The sequence below is a fragment of the Silurus meridionalis genome, chromosome 13 (genome assembly GCF_014805685.1).
Source record: "Silurus meridionalis isolate SWU-2019-XX chromosome 13, ASM1480568v1, whole genome shotgun sequence".
In the NCBI taxonomy this organism is placed as follows: domain Eukaryota; kingdom Metazoa; phylum Chordata; class Actinopteri; order Siluriformes; family Siluridae; genus Silurus; species Silurus meridionalis.
The window spans coordinates 21,892,912-21,910,151 of record NC_060896.1 but is presented as its reverse complement, the minus strand read 5'-3'; the positions used below and the strand labels follow the sequence as shown (position 1 = coordinate 21,910,151).

At 40.2% G+C, this 17,240-nt stretch overlaps 1 protein-coding gene across 2 annotated transcripts in view; it reads right to left on the bottom strand.

The window, feature by feature from the left end:
* The window catches only part of pak1 (p21 protein (Cdc42/Rac)-activated kinase 1), a 64,097-nt gene that overhangs the window by 14,202 nt on the left and 32,655 nt on the right, over positions 1 to 17,240 (bottom strand). Inside the window, exons 1-6 of one of the 2 annotated variants that reach the window (XM_046864625.1) lie at positions 14,907 to 15,008; positions 12,087 to 12,303; positions 6,744 to 6,838; positions 3,994 to 4,141; positions 3,833 to 3,870; positions 1,759 to 1,872 (exon numbers count right to left, since the gene is read on the bottom strand). In XM_046864625.1, coding sequence (XP_046720581.1) covers positions 1,759 to 1,872; positions 3,833 to 3,870; positions 3,994 to 4,141; positions 6,744 to 6,838; positions 12,087 to 12,279 — 588 coding nt within the window. In that variant the 5' untranslated portion in view covers positions 12,280 to 12,303; positions 14,907 to 15,008. Of the gene's footprint in view, positions 1 to 1,758; positions 1,873 to 3,832; positions 3,871 to 3,993; positions 4,142 to 6,743; positions 6,839 to 12,086; positions 12,304 to 14,906; positions 15,009 to 17,240 lie in introns of those variants that run through there. The other variant, XM_046864624.1, reaches the window with a different exon arrangement.

The window sequence follows — 17,240 nt, the reverse complement described above, 5'->3', positions numbered from 1 at the left end:
ACAGACGCCACCTGCCAAGTCCCAATAAAAAATAAAAGCCCCTCTCAAATCATTAGCTATGCAGTGTTGAAAATCAGAGCGGGGCATCTGTGTATATTTGTATGTGTGGGGGAGTGTGTGTGTGTGTGTGTGTGTGTGTGTGTGTGTGTGTGTGTGTGTGTGTGTGTGTGTGTTTGTGTTCAGATTTCAGCAGATCATCCATCTCGTGCGCTGTGGTTTAGAGTCAGGTTTAATGAGGCTGAACTCAACCCACATTCATATCAGCGCCTTCAGACATAGCAGCTCCGCTTGGCCTCTTTAATCATATGGACTCGAACCTCCGGCTTCCTATATCGTCCTCAGAGACACCAAGTGAACAAGATGCGGCTTTTCTCCTGTTCTGTGACTGTCCAAGCCTCCAAACACTTACACTCCTACACTCGTTCACTCGCTCTTTCAGTCAGTCATGTGCTCTGCATAATGAGGAAATATACAGCTTATATTGACTCCCTTCATCAAACTAAATGTTCTGCTTCTTTTCTCTTCGTCTTCTTCTCTCCATTCTTCTTCACTCATCTCCTTTTGCCTATTATTATCACCTTCACTCATCTCCTCCTTTCCATTCTTCACTCTTCACTTATATTCATCTCCTTTTGTCTATTCTTCACTCTTTAGTCATCTCATTCTGTCCTTTACTCACTACTATCCTCTAATACCCTCTTTCTATCCATCCTTTATTTCCCTGCTTTTATCCCTTCTTCATTTCTTTACTTCTATCTATTCTTCACTTACTATTTTAACCCCCTTCCTGATATTCCCTCACTCCCCACCTTCCTCTACTCCCTATTCTCACTCACTTCTTTCTTATATCCATCCTTTAGTTGGCTCATTCCCTCATCCCATTTCTTCTCTTCATCCACCACTCCCTTCACTCTCCTCCTCTCCTTTACAGACTGCCATCATTTACTCCTCGTCCACCCTTCCTTCTTTCCTCCACTCACTGCCCTACTTTCTATTCTTCTACACCTCTAAACTAACCCTCACCACCTTCTGTCCATCCTTTTTTCTCATACCTTGTGTCCATCATTCACTCCTGAAATTTCTTTTGTCCTTCACTCCACTTCCAAACTACCCCTCTTATACTCCACTCTGTCTGTCTATCTCTCAAACCCCTCCTTCACCCTTTACAAATTTATGTTTAAAGCAGTTCGTCTATTCATGATCCCCCCCTGTGCGTATGTTTTTTTTTTATTCAAATTCTGTCCATTCCACTTAAAAAAAAAAAAAAAAAGTATCTGCATTTCATAAAAAAACCCAACAAAACCCTACATTGTCTTGGAAAAAAAAACAATCCTTAGAGGTACAAGTGAAATCGTATTAAATCCCTGAGAAATGTTTGTCCAATATTGCAGAGACAATGTATACACAGTGGCATTTTCACAGAATAAAAATAAACCTGAAACTACAGAAATCTGTTCCACATGAGACACATGGCTGATTCAGAGTGCTCATTATAAAGCCCAAACAGTGCTACCTGAGCCACGAAGGAGGGAGAGAGAGAAAGAGAGAGAGAGAAAAAGAAACAAGGAGGGAAAAGAACTAGAGCAGGCAGAGGGAAAGAAATAAGAGAAAGGAGCGAATGAGAAAGTAAAAGAATGGAGAGAGAGAGAGAGAGAGAGAGAGAGAGAGAGAGAGAGAGAGAGAGAGAGAGAGAAAGCAATGAGGATTAAAACACAAACAAAGCTTGGAATTTGAATCTTGCGTGCCAGCTCCACTCACGGATTTGGTGTGTTCGGGTCGAGGGGCGATCACGGGTGGGGGTGTGGCCTCGTCCTCGTCTTCGTCCTCGGATACGGTTGCTACGGCGGGGGTTTCCGACACGGCTTTGGAGTTCTGCGGACGGAAAGCGAGGCTGAGTAGGCGGATAATCAAAACTGGATTAAATAAATGGCAGTGTATCACTGCTGGCCTGCATCGTTTGCATTAAATGTCAGAAATGTCCGAGAATAAAAGAAGAGTATGGACTGTAGGAAATGTTTATTTAGGAACACAGCAATAAAAACCTGCATCACTTATCCATCATGCTTCACTTATAAAGCCCAATTAACATGGCATCCAAACTGCACAGTCAGCAAAGTCTGAAAAAAAAGGATGCTGATTCACATCAGCAGTGGAGAGGGTGGGGCCTGTAAAATCTGTGTGGTTTCTACACTACTGTTTATGAAGACTTTGTATCAGAAGATCCCTTTTGCGCCTTGATCGTCTTATGTTCACTTGGTTTGAGAACTATGTGTGCATCTACATTTCAAGACAAGGTTTGTGACAAAAAACTCCCATAAAAAGGTTAGAGGGCAGGTGCCACCTATTGCATTTTAGTCAGCTAGTTTTTAGTTGTTTTACTGTTCGTTACTCAGGTTAGCTAAAATCAATACAGCCTAGAGTAATCCCTATTCTTATGCTAATTTCTTTGGTACTGTCTAGTTTCCATTTCTGTCCAAACAACCCACAAAATCAAACTGGTATCATTCCTTCACTTCTCCTAGACATTTGCCTTATGGGGGAGATAGCAAGTTGCGATTTTTATAGATTTGGAATTTTATATATGTATATTTTGTTGTGTACAAAATGGAGCATAATCAGCCTCAAATCTTCGTTAAGTAGGGCTAAAAACACAAAATATATAGCACAAAGACGCAGAATATTTTCCAAATGCACACGATTATAACAAAAATAATAAAAACATTATTAAATATTGATAGCAACAACCAGTTTTGTGGTGAATTTTGACTTCATTATTGTACTTGAGTACATTTTTTAGCTACAGCTATCAAAATAGTTGCATTTCAGGACACTTTTACTACTACATTTTATTTTGAAATATTTAACTTTTTATTGCACTATATTTAAGAAAAAAAACGTGTTCTTCCTCACTACTTTGATATGTACACAAATTGTGTAAGATAAGAACCTGACACAAGGCCATAAGCATGACTCATGAGTGTGTAAGGATTAAGGGTCTTACTGTAAGTCTGTAACAATGGAAAACTCTACTTAAACAGGTATGACGTCAGCGTTTTAACATTTCAGTAGATTATACATTTAATTACATTTAAAAACACACCCTTTCGTACTTTTGTGTACTTTAATGTGAAAAAAACATGTACCGTCCCAGTAGTTTCTGTGATACAAGAAAACAGGGTAGTGATACTGCAGATTTGCGTTCTGTCCATAGAACCTGATTCTTCAATAGGAATTAAATGAATGTACAAAATGCCTCATGCATTTCGTTTCTAAGCAGAACACAACGTTGACACTCCCATGTTCTAGGAACTGAACAGAGCCAAATCTGTGCATGACGTTCTCTGTTTGACAATCAGGAAAAACACTGACGCAAAACGACCCGACCTCAATCCCGCTGAAAACATGGGGAAATTTTTCCGAAGCGTTGCCGAAACGCCAAAATAAACTCTCAAGGCACTAATGGAATGTTCACCTGACAAGACCAGCACTGTTACTAATAAGTGGAGTATTAGATCTGAAATGGCGCATGAGACTTGTAATTTTCTCTCGGGAGCTGACTGATACTTCCTGATATTTTAAAACGCAGTTTTTTAAGCATTTAAGCAGAGATTCTAAGAGTGTATAAAGGAACTATTTGTGAACATTTTAGCAGTCAGTGGGATTCATGTCCTGTATGAGTGCCAACATGAAGCTGTGAAAAACTTTCTCCTTCCCACACACACACACACACACACACACACACACACACACACACACACACACACACACACACACACACACACACACACACACACACACACACACACACACACACACACACACACAGACTTACCGGAACATTGGAGGAGCTGTAACTGTCTGTGCTTTTATCTAAGAAAAAAACAAAAAACAAAAAGGAAAGTAACCTCATATGAGGACAAAAAGGGAATAAAGTGGTAACTATGTGTGTAAAATTGCCGACTCCAGGATCATCAGACTCAATGAAACTCTCACCTGTGAAGCTCATATACTTCTGACTGTTGGTCGTCTCTTTGGAGTCGTAGAACTTTAGTACATCAAGGACTGCCTGAGGGTTCTTCTTTTGCTCCAGCTTAGTGATGTTCGATGTCTGGAGCAGACGAGCCCACTGCTCTGGCATACCCTACACACAAAGAAATATCTAAATGAGCTGTGCCATTGAAAAAGGTTTCACTTGTACTAACCTTTCAATTGTTTCAATATACATTCAACTCTCTTCTGCAATACTGCATCATATCAGACTTATTTCCTATTTGATACATTTTATGGACAAAGGTATTGGGACACCTGATTTTCCAGCCATCGTTGAAGGCACACATTAGTATAGAATGTCTTTGAAAGCGGTAGCGATACACTTTCCCTTCACTTTAACTAGGAGACAAAATACCTGTTACAGCATGATAATGCTCCTCTACACAAACCGAGCTCCATGAACATGTGGCTTACATGGGTTGGAGTGAAAGATCTTGAGTGGCCTGCTATAGAGCTCTGACTTCAACCTTATTGAACCTCGACCCTACTGAACGCTGACTGCACCCCAGGCCTCCACACCTCACCAACATCAATAAATGACTTTACTAATGCTCTTGTGACTGGATGAGGACAAATTGCTACAAGCACACTTTGTAATCTGGTGGAAAATCTTCCCTTAAGAGGGGAGGCAAAAGGGGATTAAATCAAAATCCATATAGTGTATGTTTTCTTGGATTGCTTAGTGATCCCATACACAGCTAAGGGGCAGAAATTTAAAACTTAAATCAAACACGTTCTTTCTCTTTTACCACCAATCAGCAAGCATATGATCAAAAACGAGTGTGATAAGTTAAATGCAGCAACCAAAAACATCAAGAAGAAGAATCTCAGTTTACTCAGTATACTGGGTCAATTAGTTCAATCTGAGTATTTCACACATGCACACATGTGCCTGAAATACTAAACAACCCAACATCTTTAACTTCCCCTTAATCATAGTGCAAAGCAAACCATAGGAGGACAAATGCACTGTAATGTGTCACACTATTACTGTAAATCTCACTGAAACAGAACCTGAGAAAGTGGATCTGAAAGCCGGCTAGGTTTTTGACCTCGATCTGAGGACGCAAAACAGTGCAGCTTTGTCTGCAGAGCATAAACTCTTTCTCTTTTTTTTTCTTTCTTTTTTTTAAACATAGTTAACAACATGACCAAACACCAAGCTCCAAAGGGTCAGCTAAAGCGACTACATAATTGTAAAGAGTGTCTTTGGATGAAGTAGCATTACATTTTCCCTTCACTTCAGACTCAAAAGTGTTCCATTATAGCAATGTCCCAGCGAGCTACATGAAAATATGGCTTACATACACTGACCAGGCATAAGATTATGACATTTTAACATTATGACTAGTGAAGTGAATAACACTGATTTTCTCTTCATCATGGTACACGTTAGTGGGAGGGATTTATTAGGCAGCAAGTGAACATTTTGTCCTTAAGGTTGATGTGTTAGAAGCAGGAAATATGGGCAAGCATAAGGATCAGAATTAGTCTGACAAGGGTTAAATTGTGATGTGTAGATGACTGGGTCAGAGCATCTTCAATACTGCAGCTCTTGTGGGTTGTACCTGTCTGCAGTGGTCAGTGTAGCAAACCCCCAGCCAGACAATGGTAAAGCGTACTGATGTTACAAAAAGCCTTTATTTTGTGTTCAGCCATCAGCCTTTTCTTTGGAAACACAAAATCTACCTTTCCTTGATGAAAAACCTTTTCTTAGTAAAACACCGTACAGAACAGATAAATAACAAATAATACAATCAGCTCTTACAAATATAAACACGAATAGCCATTTATAAGAAGCCCTTTTGTGATGTCACACAATGATGTCACAGATGTGACAGTGTCATGTGACACTGACGTATCACATGACATAAGTGATAACAACACAAAAAAACACTTCTTCACAGTTAAATAGATTAACCCACATATTAATGCATATACACATTAAACAAATCAAACACAGTACCTTGTTCCCGTTCCAGCTAGGTGCTTAATTATACCTTACTTTTCTTGAGAACTTTGTACGATTTCAGAGCATTTTAGCGACATGACTTGTCTTTTCCATGTATGCGTCTCACTAACTACTGGGGACAGAGTTAAATGACTATACCGTATGGGGGCGGAGTTAAAGGACTATACCATATGGGGGCGGAAGAGACCAAACAAAATAGAGCTCAAAAGGATTACCTTATTTACTCTTTTCTTAGAGTTAGTTACAGTCAGTATCTGTAAAAAGGCCCAAGGAAGAAACAATGGTGAACCGGCGACAGGGTCATGGGCGGCCGAGGGTCATCGATGCACATGGGGAGCGAAGGCTGGCCAGTGAGTTTCGATCAAACAGATAAACTTCTTTAGGTCAAACTACTAAAGAAGTTTAAGATATTAATGCTCAATGGGTCAGAACTGTTTTGCAGAAAAAGGAGGATCAACTTAATATTAAGCAGGTGGCCATAATTTTAGGCCTGATCAGTGTAGATTGGGATGGATGGTCTTGAGTGGCCTGCTATAGACTTCCTGACCTCAACCCTACTGAACACCTTCGGGATGAAATGAAACACTGACTGCCCCCCAAGCCCTATAGGGTCAGCTGAAGTGACTTGTCAGGGAAAAATTTTAAATATTGTATTATGCTTGTTGTGTATGTTTAAAATAAGAGTTGACAAACCCCACAGTGACACAACATGATCACTTACAGTGAACTCCCCAGTGACTGCATCAAAGCCCACGTGGATGGTGTGCTCAAAGTCTGACGGCAGAGAAATCTCTGGACGCTCCTTCTTCTTATTGGCTAAGGAGGGGGAAAAAACAGAGTTAAAAGAGAATAAAAAAAAAGAGAGACAAAGGAGAATACATGCAACAGCAGCTTAAAAAAAAAACTCGTTAAAACAGCATCGGCATGAAAGTAACACGTTTGCCTCTGTTGTGGTGTTTAATCAGGGCTCAAGTTATTGACTGATTAATCAAGGGAGCTCAGTTAGCAGTTACACTCTGCTGATATTGGAAAAGACACAGTGGCTGGATTTGTGCATTAAAGTAACTCATCCTGTCAGTCATCCCTCGTTCCCTCACTCGTTCAATCCAGAGTCCCCATTTTCCCCAGGCAGATAAAGACAACTTTGTTATATGGAATCTTGTTTTAGGCCAAATATAGACATTTTCAAACTGCACAGGGCTACCCTTTCTTCTTCTTCTGTCGGCTGCTCCCATTAGGGGTCGTCACAGTGGATCATCCGTCTCCATTACTACCCTGTCCTCTGTATCTGCTTCTTTCAAATTCACCACCTGCATGTCTTTCCTCACCACATCCAAAAACCTCCTTCCTTGGCTTTCCTCTATTCCTCCTGCCTGGTGGCTGCATCCTCAGCATTCTCCTACTGATATACCCCATGTCCCTGCTCTGCACATGTCCAAACCATCTCAATCGCGCCTCCATCCACTTTTCTCCAAAATATCCTACAGGTGCTGTCCCTCTAATAAACTTGTTTCTAATCCTGTCCATCCTCGTCACTCCCAATTAACATCTCAACATCTTCAGCTCTGCTACCTCCAACTCCACCTCCTGTCTATTAGTCAATGTCATTGTCTCTAAACCGTACAACATAGCAGGTTTCACCACAGTCCTATAAACTTTCCCTTTCACTCTTGCAGATACCCTTCTATTACAAATCACTCCTGCTATCACTTTTCCCCACCCGCTCCACCCTGCCTGCACTCTTTTCTTCACATCTCTAACACACTCTCCATTACTCTACTACTCCTCCACCTTAATCACCTCTTCTCTCTGCAACCGCATCACTCCACTGCCCTCCCTCTCATTCACACACATGTACTCTGTCTTATTCCTACTGACTTTCATTCCCCTTCTCCCCAGCACGTACCTCCACCTCTCAACCTGCTCTCTACTCTGACCACAAATCACAATTTCATGTCCAAACATTATAGTCCACAGGGACTCCTGTCTGACCTCGTCTGTCAACCTGTACATCACCACTGCAAACAGAAAAGGGTTCAGAGCCGATCCTTGATGCAGTCCAACCTCCACCCTAAACCAGTCTGTCGTTCCTACTGCACACTTCACTGCTCTCATACTGTCCTCATACATGTCCTGCACCACCCTCACATACTTCTCTGTCACACCAGACTTCCTCATACAATACCACAACTCCTCTCTCGGCACACTGTCCTACGCTTTCTCTAGATCCACAAACACACAATGCAACTCCTTTTGACCTTCTCTCTACTTCTCCATCAACATTCTCAAAGCAAATAATGCGTCTGTGGTGCTCACTGTTGCTTACAGATGGTCACCTCTTCTCTCAGCCTAGCTTCCACTTCACTAGTCATAATGTTGTAATGTCATCTTCTTAACACACTCTCCTCACTAGTCAACACATTTTCATCTCCATCCTTTATTGCTCTAACTTGCAGCACATCCTTCCTAGCTCGGTCTCAATCACCAATCTCTCTACCAACATTTAAAGTACCAACCCTAACCTCCACCCTCCTACACTTCTCCTTTCCCTGCTATCTCTGTAGATGTCTTCTCCCTCTTTTTCTTCTCCTTTGGCCAATAGTAGCCCAATTTCCACCCTGTACCCTGTTGGCTAACAATACCTGTGGCGGTCGTTGGTAACCTGGGCCTCAACCGATCCGGTATGGAATCTAGGTTTGTGATCCTCATATTTTATTTATCACATTTATCACTGAATGCTCTTCCTCTAATGGCTGGGTTGCACACAGCTACTCTTTGCTTTTGCTTTACATGGGACACTAGATATCACTTTGCATAAAAAATGGTAGCATCAAAAAGATTTAGGTTTAGTTTTGTAACCAACAGTTCGCAGCACAAGGCTGCATGTACTGTCACAGGGAGCACCTACATTCATAGGTCAATGTGCTAAAAGACATCGTCCTGTGCACATCGAGAGCTGTGCAGCTGGTGCTATTCACACCACTTGTGGTTACCACGTCTGTAATTTCATCACAGACAGCAAGTTAGAATAAAGAGCAAACGGGAAATTCTGCAGGACATTTGGCATGATTCGGGAAGTTTATGGCAATGCTGCAATGGGTTGTTTAAAATGTTTTAAATGGCATGTTCTTCACGAGCTAAAGAACATCACTGAAAGACAACGAGAACAGCTCAAAATTTACCATTTTGACACCATTGCGAGAGATCCAACCCGAATAGCAGAAGGTGATTGACACACTTTGAAAAGAAGACTTCCACTACATATTCCAGAAGTGGCAGGAACGCTGGGAGCGCTGTTTTGCTGTGCAAGGAAACTGTTTTGAAGGTGATGGTGTGTAAACGGTGATGGTGATTGTTCCAGATCGCATCACTATTACTATCCAAGCCCACACAGCAGATTAAGAGGATAATCCAGATTCGTTTTCAGGCCGGACTTGAAGTTTGAAGAAGGGCTAATGAAAGGCATTCTTCCATACATCCACTTTGTGAAATTTACATTTTTACTTAAAAACAGCCAAGGGGAAATAAATCGTCCAAGACACTGCTCTAGACATCTCATCATCCCTCCATTATTTAGATTTAAGGAGCTTGTGATCTGCATGCTCTGCATTTTAGAATCAGTAATCACAGCTGAGTCGCCTCACGTCCAGGAGTGCACCGCGAGAAATGTTACGTCCTTTGTGTAAGTGTCCATGATTAAGACGTTGAACTCTGGATAAGAAGGTCTTGAGTTCAAACCACTAAGCCAAATGCCATAAATGATAAACGATACACATTAGTATTAGTTTGCAAATTCTCTAAAAAATGTAAACCCTAATGCCTTTTCTGTAGCAAGCAGAGTCCAACCTTTAACCGGTTTTTGAGATGAATCATAGAATATGTTGAAATTCAGTCATATGGAAGAAAAAGCTGCTAAATGCATTCGGGTGACCTCAAATCTGATTAGCATGTTTAAACTTATTATTGAGCCAAATGCTTTTAAAGTGAACATGTTCTAAGAAACTATAGTCTTCCCAGAGCCAGTTTCCACTAGAAGATATGTGGAAGAGCTTACATTCTAGAGACAGTTCATCCATGTATCAGTATTATGTAAAAAGTACCACCACAGTGACACTACCTCACTTATAGCATGGTAGTGGTAGTGGTAAATCTAAAACCTTCCTTTGATCAAACTGTTCATTAAAATGATTACTAGAGTTTCTGGTGCATCTCCTTGTACTCCTGCCTACTTTTAGTGAGCGTGATGTTTTAAACTTGTTTTGATGGCTACTCGGTGGTAATATACAGTTCAGCATCAGTTCAACAGCAAGCAGAACATTTAGAGAGGAATGAATGGTGGAAGAAACTCCTGACTCGAACTTGCCACAACACCTGTGTCCTTATTTGCATGATTTATTTTGAAGTAGTTGAAAAGAAGGTTTTGGGCTCATGAAAATTGTAATAAATATCAATCAGTCTTTGACTTATTAATATCATTCTATTAATAGATTGGTGTGTTAAGAGTAAGATTAGAGTCTTTTCACATAAACTGAGTAGAATAATCAAGAGCCTTGTGACGACAATGATAATAGGAACATTATAGCCATAATAGATAACAGTACTTTACATACCCAAGTACATTTGAAGGCAAATACAGTTTGTACTTTTACTCGTGAAAGTTTATAGGGAGCACTTTATATACTGGAGTAATATTTTACCTCTACTTTAACACAAAGTACATGGTTTGTGTACTACGTTTCCACTGATTCCAAAAAACTATTTACATTTGAAGCAAAATTCTATTTGAGACTGTATGAAGAACAGTATGAAATGTTTGAACAGGAATTGTTCTGCAAGATCATTCAGAACTTTAGCATCCCCATCTTTTATTTCTTACGGTATGGCGCAGTTTTTTAAATGCTAAGCTAGGCTAAACTAAAATATGATTTGCCTTATTAATTAGCCATATTAGCTAAAGCAAAACTAGACACAAACACCTGTTACCAAACATGACTTGCTTTATATATCTTAAAAAAAAAAAGGTGTGTATATATATATATATATATATATATATATATATATATATATATATATATATATATATATATATAGTTTATATATATATATAAAGTTTGGACACACCTTCTCATTCAAAGAGTTTTCTTTATTTTCATGACTATGAAAATTGTAGATTCACACTGAAGGCATTAAGGGCTATTTGACCAAGAAGGAGAGTGATGGGGTGCTGCGCCAGATGACCTGGCCTCCACAGTCACCGGACCTGAACCCAATCGAGATGGTTTAGGGGTGAGCTGGACCGCAGAGTGAAGGCAAAAGGGCCAACAAGTGCCAAGCATCTCTCGGGGAACTCCTTCAAGACTGTTGGAAGACCATTTCAGGTGACTACCTCTTGAAGCTCATCAAGAGAATGCCAAGAGTGTGCAAAGCAGTAATCAAAGCAAAAGGTGGCTACTTTGAAGAACCTAGAATATGACACGTGTTAATTCATAGTTTTGATGCCTTCAGTGTGAATTTACAGTTTTCATAGTCATTAAAATAAAGAAAACTCTTTGAATGAGAAGGTGTGTCCAAACCTTTGGTCTGTACTGTGTATGTGTGTATATATATATATATATATATATATATATATATATATATATATATATATATATATATATATATATATATATATATAGAGAGAGAGAGAGAGAGAGAGAGAGAGAGAGAGAGAGAGAGAGAGAGAGAGAGAGAGAGAGTGTTCATTTGCAATATCACCCCTCCTCCTCATTGTTTATTCTCTCTGCACAGCCAGCTGCTGTGTGCCATGTGTAGGGGTCAGGCTGGTTATGTAAAGTTAAACAGGGAGCTAATTAACAGAGCAGGCGTGCTAAAATGCGAGACATTCCTTTGCCTGTGACTTTGCACTGATTAGCCCTGCTACTCTTATAAAAGATCTGAAAACTAATATTAAACACTGATGTTGGACATTACAGCAATTCTAACAAACCAACCCAGAAACCTCAAATGGTTCATTTCCATTTTCCCTTTTAACAACCCTGGTCATCCCTGTCAATCTCTGACTCACTCTTATCTCCGCCTCCGGTGAGGATGGAGCGGATGGAGCGGTCCTTGCGCTTCTTGTCCTCCGGATTGGGTGGCAGTGGCTTGGAGGTGTGGTTCATTGCGCTCGGCTCTTTGATGCCAGATCCCATCATGGTGCTTGTGTTCCTCATGGGTGGTGCGGGTGGCTTGTCTTCCACTTCTCCGTTATCGGACATCACGTAGTGCAGGAGCAACTATCTCTGAAAGAAAAAGGAAAAACAAAAGTTAATGAAAGGTTAAATTTAAATTAAAAAGACGTCTATTTGTGGAATTTGAATCGTTGCCCAGTTGTAATTCTGTTTTAACTACAAAAATCAGAATAACAGACTTGACATTAGTGTTTCGTTGTGTAATTCTATAATCTACATTGTGTTATTTGGCCACCCCTGTGTCCATGTCTTTTTGCGCCAGACATAATAGTTTTGCATTTTAACACACTTAAATCATATCTAATATGTTTATATATTTTCAAATACAATCTGAACAATCTAACATACTGAAGTTACATGCAATACAGAACAAAATTTTAATTTTTAAATGTAATCAAATTCCAGTTTTAATAACAAATGCTGAATAAATCGAACTGTGTATACAAATTCGACAAGCACACGAGAAAGAAAAAGATCAGCCTGGCCAAAAATGTAGTCAATCATCCAGGATGTTTGTTTTTTGAACTCAATAACAGAAGTCTTCTATCACTTTGAATCTTCGAGACGGTACGTAGTGGGACTCCTGACTTTTCCAGCCATTTGTGTTTCTTCCTCAAACTTTGACCACAAAGTTTATATTTATATTATATTTCAATAAGTACAGTTTGTCTTTTGTATAGCATTAGACCTATGCCTTTTCTTGCATGGCAATGCGAGTGTGTACCAAGCAAGCTCCATGAAGATAGTTTTACATGGGTTGGAGTGGAATTTCTTGAGTGGCCTGCTCAATCCTATTGAACACCTTTGGGAGGAACTGGAACGCTGACTGCACCCCAGGCCTCCTCACCTCTCCCCTACATCAGTACCTCACTTTATTAACACCATTGTGGCTAAATGAGCAACATCTCTACAAGCACACTACACAATCTAGTAGAACATCATCAAGGTTATTACAACAGCAAATGGGGCTGTATGTGGACTGGGATGTTTAAAAAGCACAAAGTTTTGTCTATGTAGTGTAATCGGATCTCAAAAGGTTACAGTATTGTGAGGGTGGAATGTTTTGTATACAAAATTATAAAACCGTGAAAATATTCTGTTTCTGGTTACTCGAGGTGGTACCGTGGAAACCCAGGCATATTTGAGACACATCATGTACTAGCTTTTATTTCAATGCAGGCAGTAAATAAACAGAATACTTTTAAGCTGCCTCAATGTGATCAGTTTTCTTAGTTATAACCCACTGGATGAATTGCCCATAGTGCAGCAACTTTCTATTTAATGTGGAAGCGTTTGATTTAGCAGGAACAGCTTGCAATATTGCTGTGAGCTCACCGCTAGACTCCACCTGACACCTATGTGTGTGTGTGTGTGTGTGTGTGTGTGTGTGTGTGTGTGTGTGTGTGTGTGTGTGTTTGTTTATTTATAGCAACTTCAACACAATAAAAGGTGATCCATGTTTTTTCTTTTCAATTTTGTCACAGTTCTCACAGGTCTGACTCAACAAATGATGTAGTCATGACTACATTACTGCTTCCATCTGAGAAAATCTTCCAAAGGCGACACACACACACACGCAGACACACTCCTGAGCCTTCTCTCATCTCCTCTTCAACACGCTCGCCTCCTGCGAGTTCATACACATTATGTAATCCACTCTCTTATTTTTGGCTCCGTGTTTCATATTTAAGAGACGAGGGAGCTGCTAAAGCACCATAAAAACACAACCGAAAACGACACCAAAAAGACACATATACATAAATACATACACATTATATATTAAATTATTTGATCATCCCTCTATCCATTGACTATTGCTCCATCTACCTGATCAACCATCAATCCATCCAATGTATCCCAAAGTACTCATCCTTTTACCCCACCTATCTATTCAATTTTCTTTTTTATGCTATCGATCTACTTATCTATTTATCCATCTATTTTTTCACATACCTACTCTCTCCTCATTTCCCACCACCGTCTGTCTGCCAGTCCATTCACCCACTCTTGCTATCCATTTCTTAACTTCTAGATATATATCCACCCTTTTACCAATTCTGTCTATTATCAATATACTCCATTGACCAACCCATCCAATCATCTATTGTCTATTCATCTCTCTAATACTCCATCCATCCATACATGATATCTATCGATCTACTCCCTTCATCTATTATTCCATCTACTTATCCTTTCTATCAATCCATCAACCAATCTATCCACTACCCTAACACATCAATCAACTCAATGGATCAACTCATCTTCTGTCCACTCCTCCATCTACTCCACTGCGCCATCCATTTACTCTTGTCTATCCACCTATCTGTCCATCCACACCTCCATTTGTCCACCATCCATTTCCTGTCTAAACAATGTTAATCAATCACTAATCCCCTTCATCCGGAAATATAGCTACACCATCTATTTATCCACCGTATTCATCTATTCATATCGATCCATCTACCCATTGATCCACATAATAAACATGAGGCATGTCAGTAAACTATTATAAATCCCCATAACAGTGGTAAATTTGATCTATCTTTTCTCTACATTTCTCTAAAGAAAAGCTAACGCTCACGTCATCATTTTAAAAAACTCTGAAGGAAATCAAATGTTTTTCTTTGAGACTGCAATAAAAGACTCCGCCTTACCTCAACACATCCTAGCCATCAATTCAGCCATATGTGCTCCAGTAACAAGTCAAGGCGGAAACACTACACACTCCTGAGTCTCCGACTGTACTGAGAGTCTGTGACCGTGTGTGTCTGTGTGGTGTTTTAAAGCATCTGATCCCTCCCTTGTGTGATGTCAGAGGTGACCAGGTGGGTTCGGTTTGTGGCTGTCTGACAGTCTGAGTCACGTAATTGGAGTAAAGTGATGACACATACACACACACACAGGAGCAAACACACAGTAAATACTAAACACAGACGCTGACAGTTGGATTCATTTCCTTTACCAGTGTGAGGAAGTGTTCCATTCCAATGTAACGTTTATTTTTTTTTCAAGGATTTCTTCAAGGATTTAATTAATTAATGATGCTTTTATAACCTTTTGCAGAAACATTTCATATTGTTGATGTCCATAAGAGAAGTCTGTCTGACAAGCAGAAAGTCACTCCACTCAACATCCTCAGCTTTTTTCTCATGGAAAGCAAAAAGAACTAAATCTTCTATCTTAAAGATTCTAGAAAATACTTGAAACTGATAAAGAAATTGATCTTTACAGAAAACCTCGCAATTAGACACGCTTTTCTTCATTAAAATAACACTACTTTATTAGCTTATGCACGCAATCGGTATTACATTTTCAAACACGAGCTGCTAGTTGAGAAAATTCATTATCACATTATGGCCAATCAGATTAAAGAATACAATAATTTTTTATTTATTTTTTAATCATTTTGGGGAAGTGGTAACATGGTGGTTAAGGTATTAGACTTTGGATCCGAAGGTCATGAGTTCAAATCCAGGCCACACAAAGCTACCACACTCCTGGGCCCCTGAGCAAGGCCCTTAAACCCATAGATGCTCAGTTGTATAAATGTTATAAATGACATGATATAATCCTCTGGATGAGGACGTCTGCCAAATGCCGCAAATGTAATTTTGCGAAATGTTGTTAATGCAGTTATCAGGATTGATACCAGGACACGAATAATGTGAAGGCAAAATACTTAAAAAGATTGATGAACAAATACAAACTCACACACACACACCTGTACTAGCAGCTGGTGACAGCATGTGAAGCACAAACATGTCCTCCTGCCTTGAGCGTGTGCTTTCAAGCCCTCAGTTGAGAGACAAACACTCGCACCTCTGTGAGAAAAGTTGACCTCCGAATGCCCCTCTCTCCCCCTACACACACCATTGAACAACCTACAAGACACACTTAAACACACAGCACTGCTAAAACATACTGATGACAGAGACACACACCCCTGAGACAAAAGACACGACTTGCATTTCATGCCCAGCTGAGACTTTTAGCAGAGTCCTGTCATCACTCAGGCCATTTTATAAACACACACACACACACACACACACACACACCTGACTGCACCTAGAAAGCTGATGAGGGCCAGGGGGGACGACTTAAAGATTTTTTTTTACCCACACACAAAAGTGAGAAAATCTCCAGCACAAAAAAGTACCCTAATAAGTGGCGGGTTGAAACAGGAAGTGAGTCATGGAACTTTTGACCGTTGTATCGGTCACTGTAAGGCAGTACAGCTTTGTTCATTGTCTCTGTCACACACCCACACGCAGATTTCACACGAGTCGGCGCATCAGGTGCCCCGGCTCGAATAATGAGCTCTTATTCGTGCTACATCCCTATTACACAGGTGAAAGCTGTGTCAGACCGAGATCAGCTCACACGCCGGCAGACTTCGCTACACTGCAGACACTTCCTGAAAGCAAACACAGGCTTCTGTTCATCAACAAACAGCAGGTGTGTGTGTGTGGTGATGAGAACACACCCAGGTGTGTGTGTGTGTCTGTGTGGATCAATAAAGGTGCTCGAGAAACTTGTCTGATTGCACAAAGATGAAACAATAGGACCTGCGTCATTAAGGGCATGTAAAGGCATCATTATAAGCAACGTGATCTCCTTACAGCACTTCAGTAATCGGTAAACAACAATTTACACCTACACTATATGGACAAAAGTATTGGGACACCGGATTTTTACACCCATACAGTATGTGTTTTTCCCACAACTGTTGCTACAAAGTCAGAGGCATGCAATGTTAAAGTATATCTGTGGAAATAATGGCATAATATTTTCCCTTCCCCCCTTGACTAGGAGACCCAAAACCTGTTCCAGCAATAGACAGACAGACAGACAGACAGACAGACAGACAGACAGACAGACAGACAGACAGACAGACAGACAGACAGATAGATAGATAGATAGATAGTGTAAAAATGTGCAGAAGCTGGTGAAAAAGATCTACATGGGTAGAAGATCTTAAATGGTCTGCT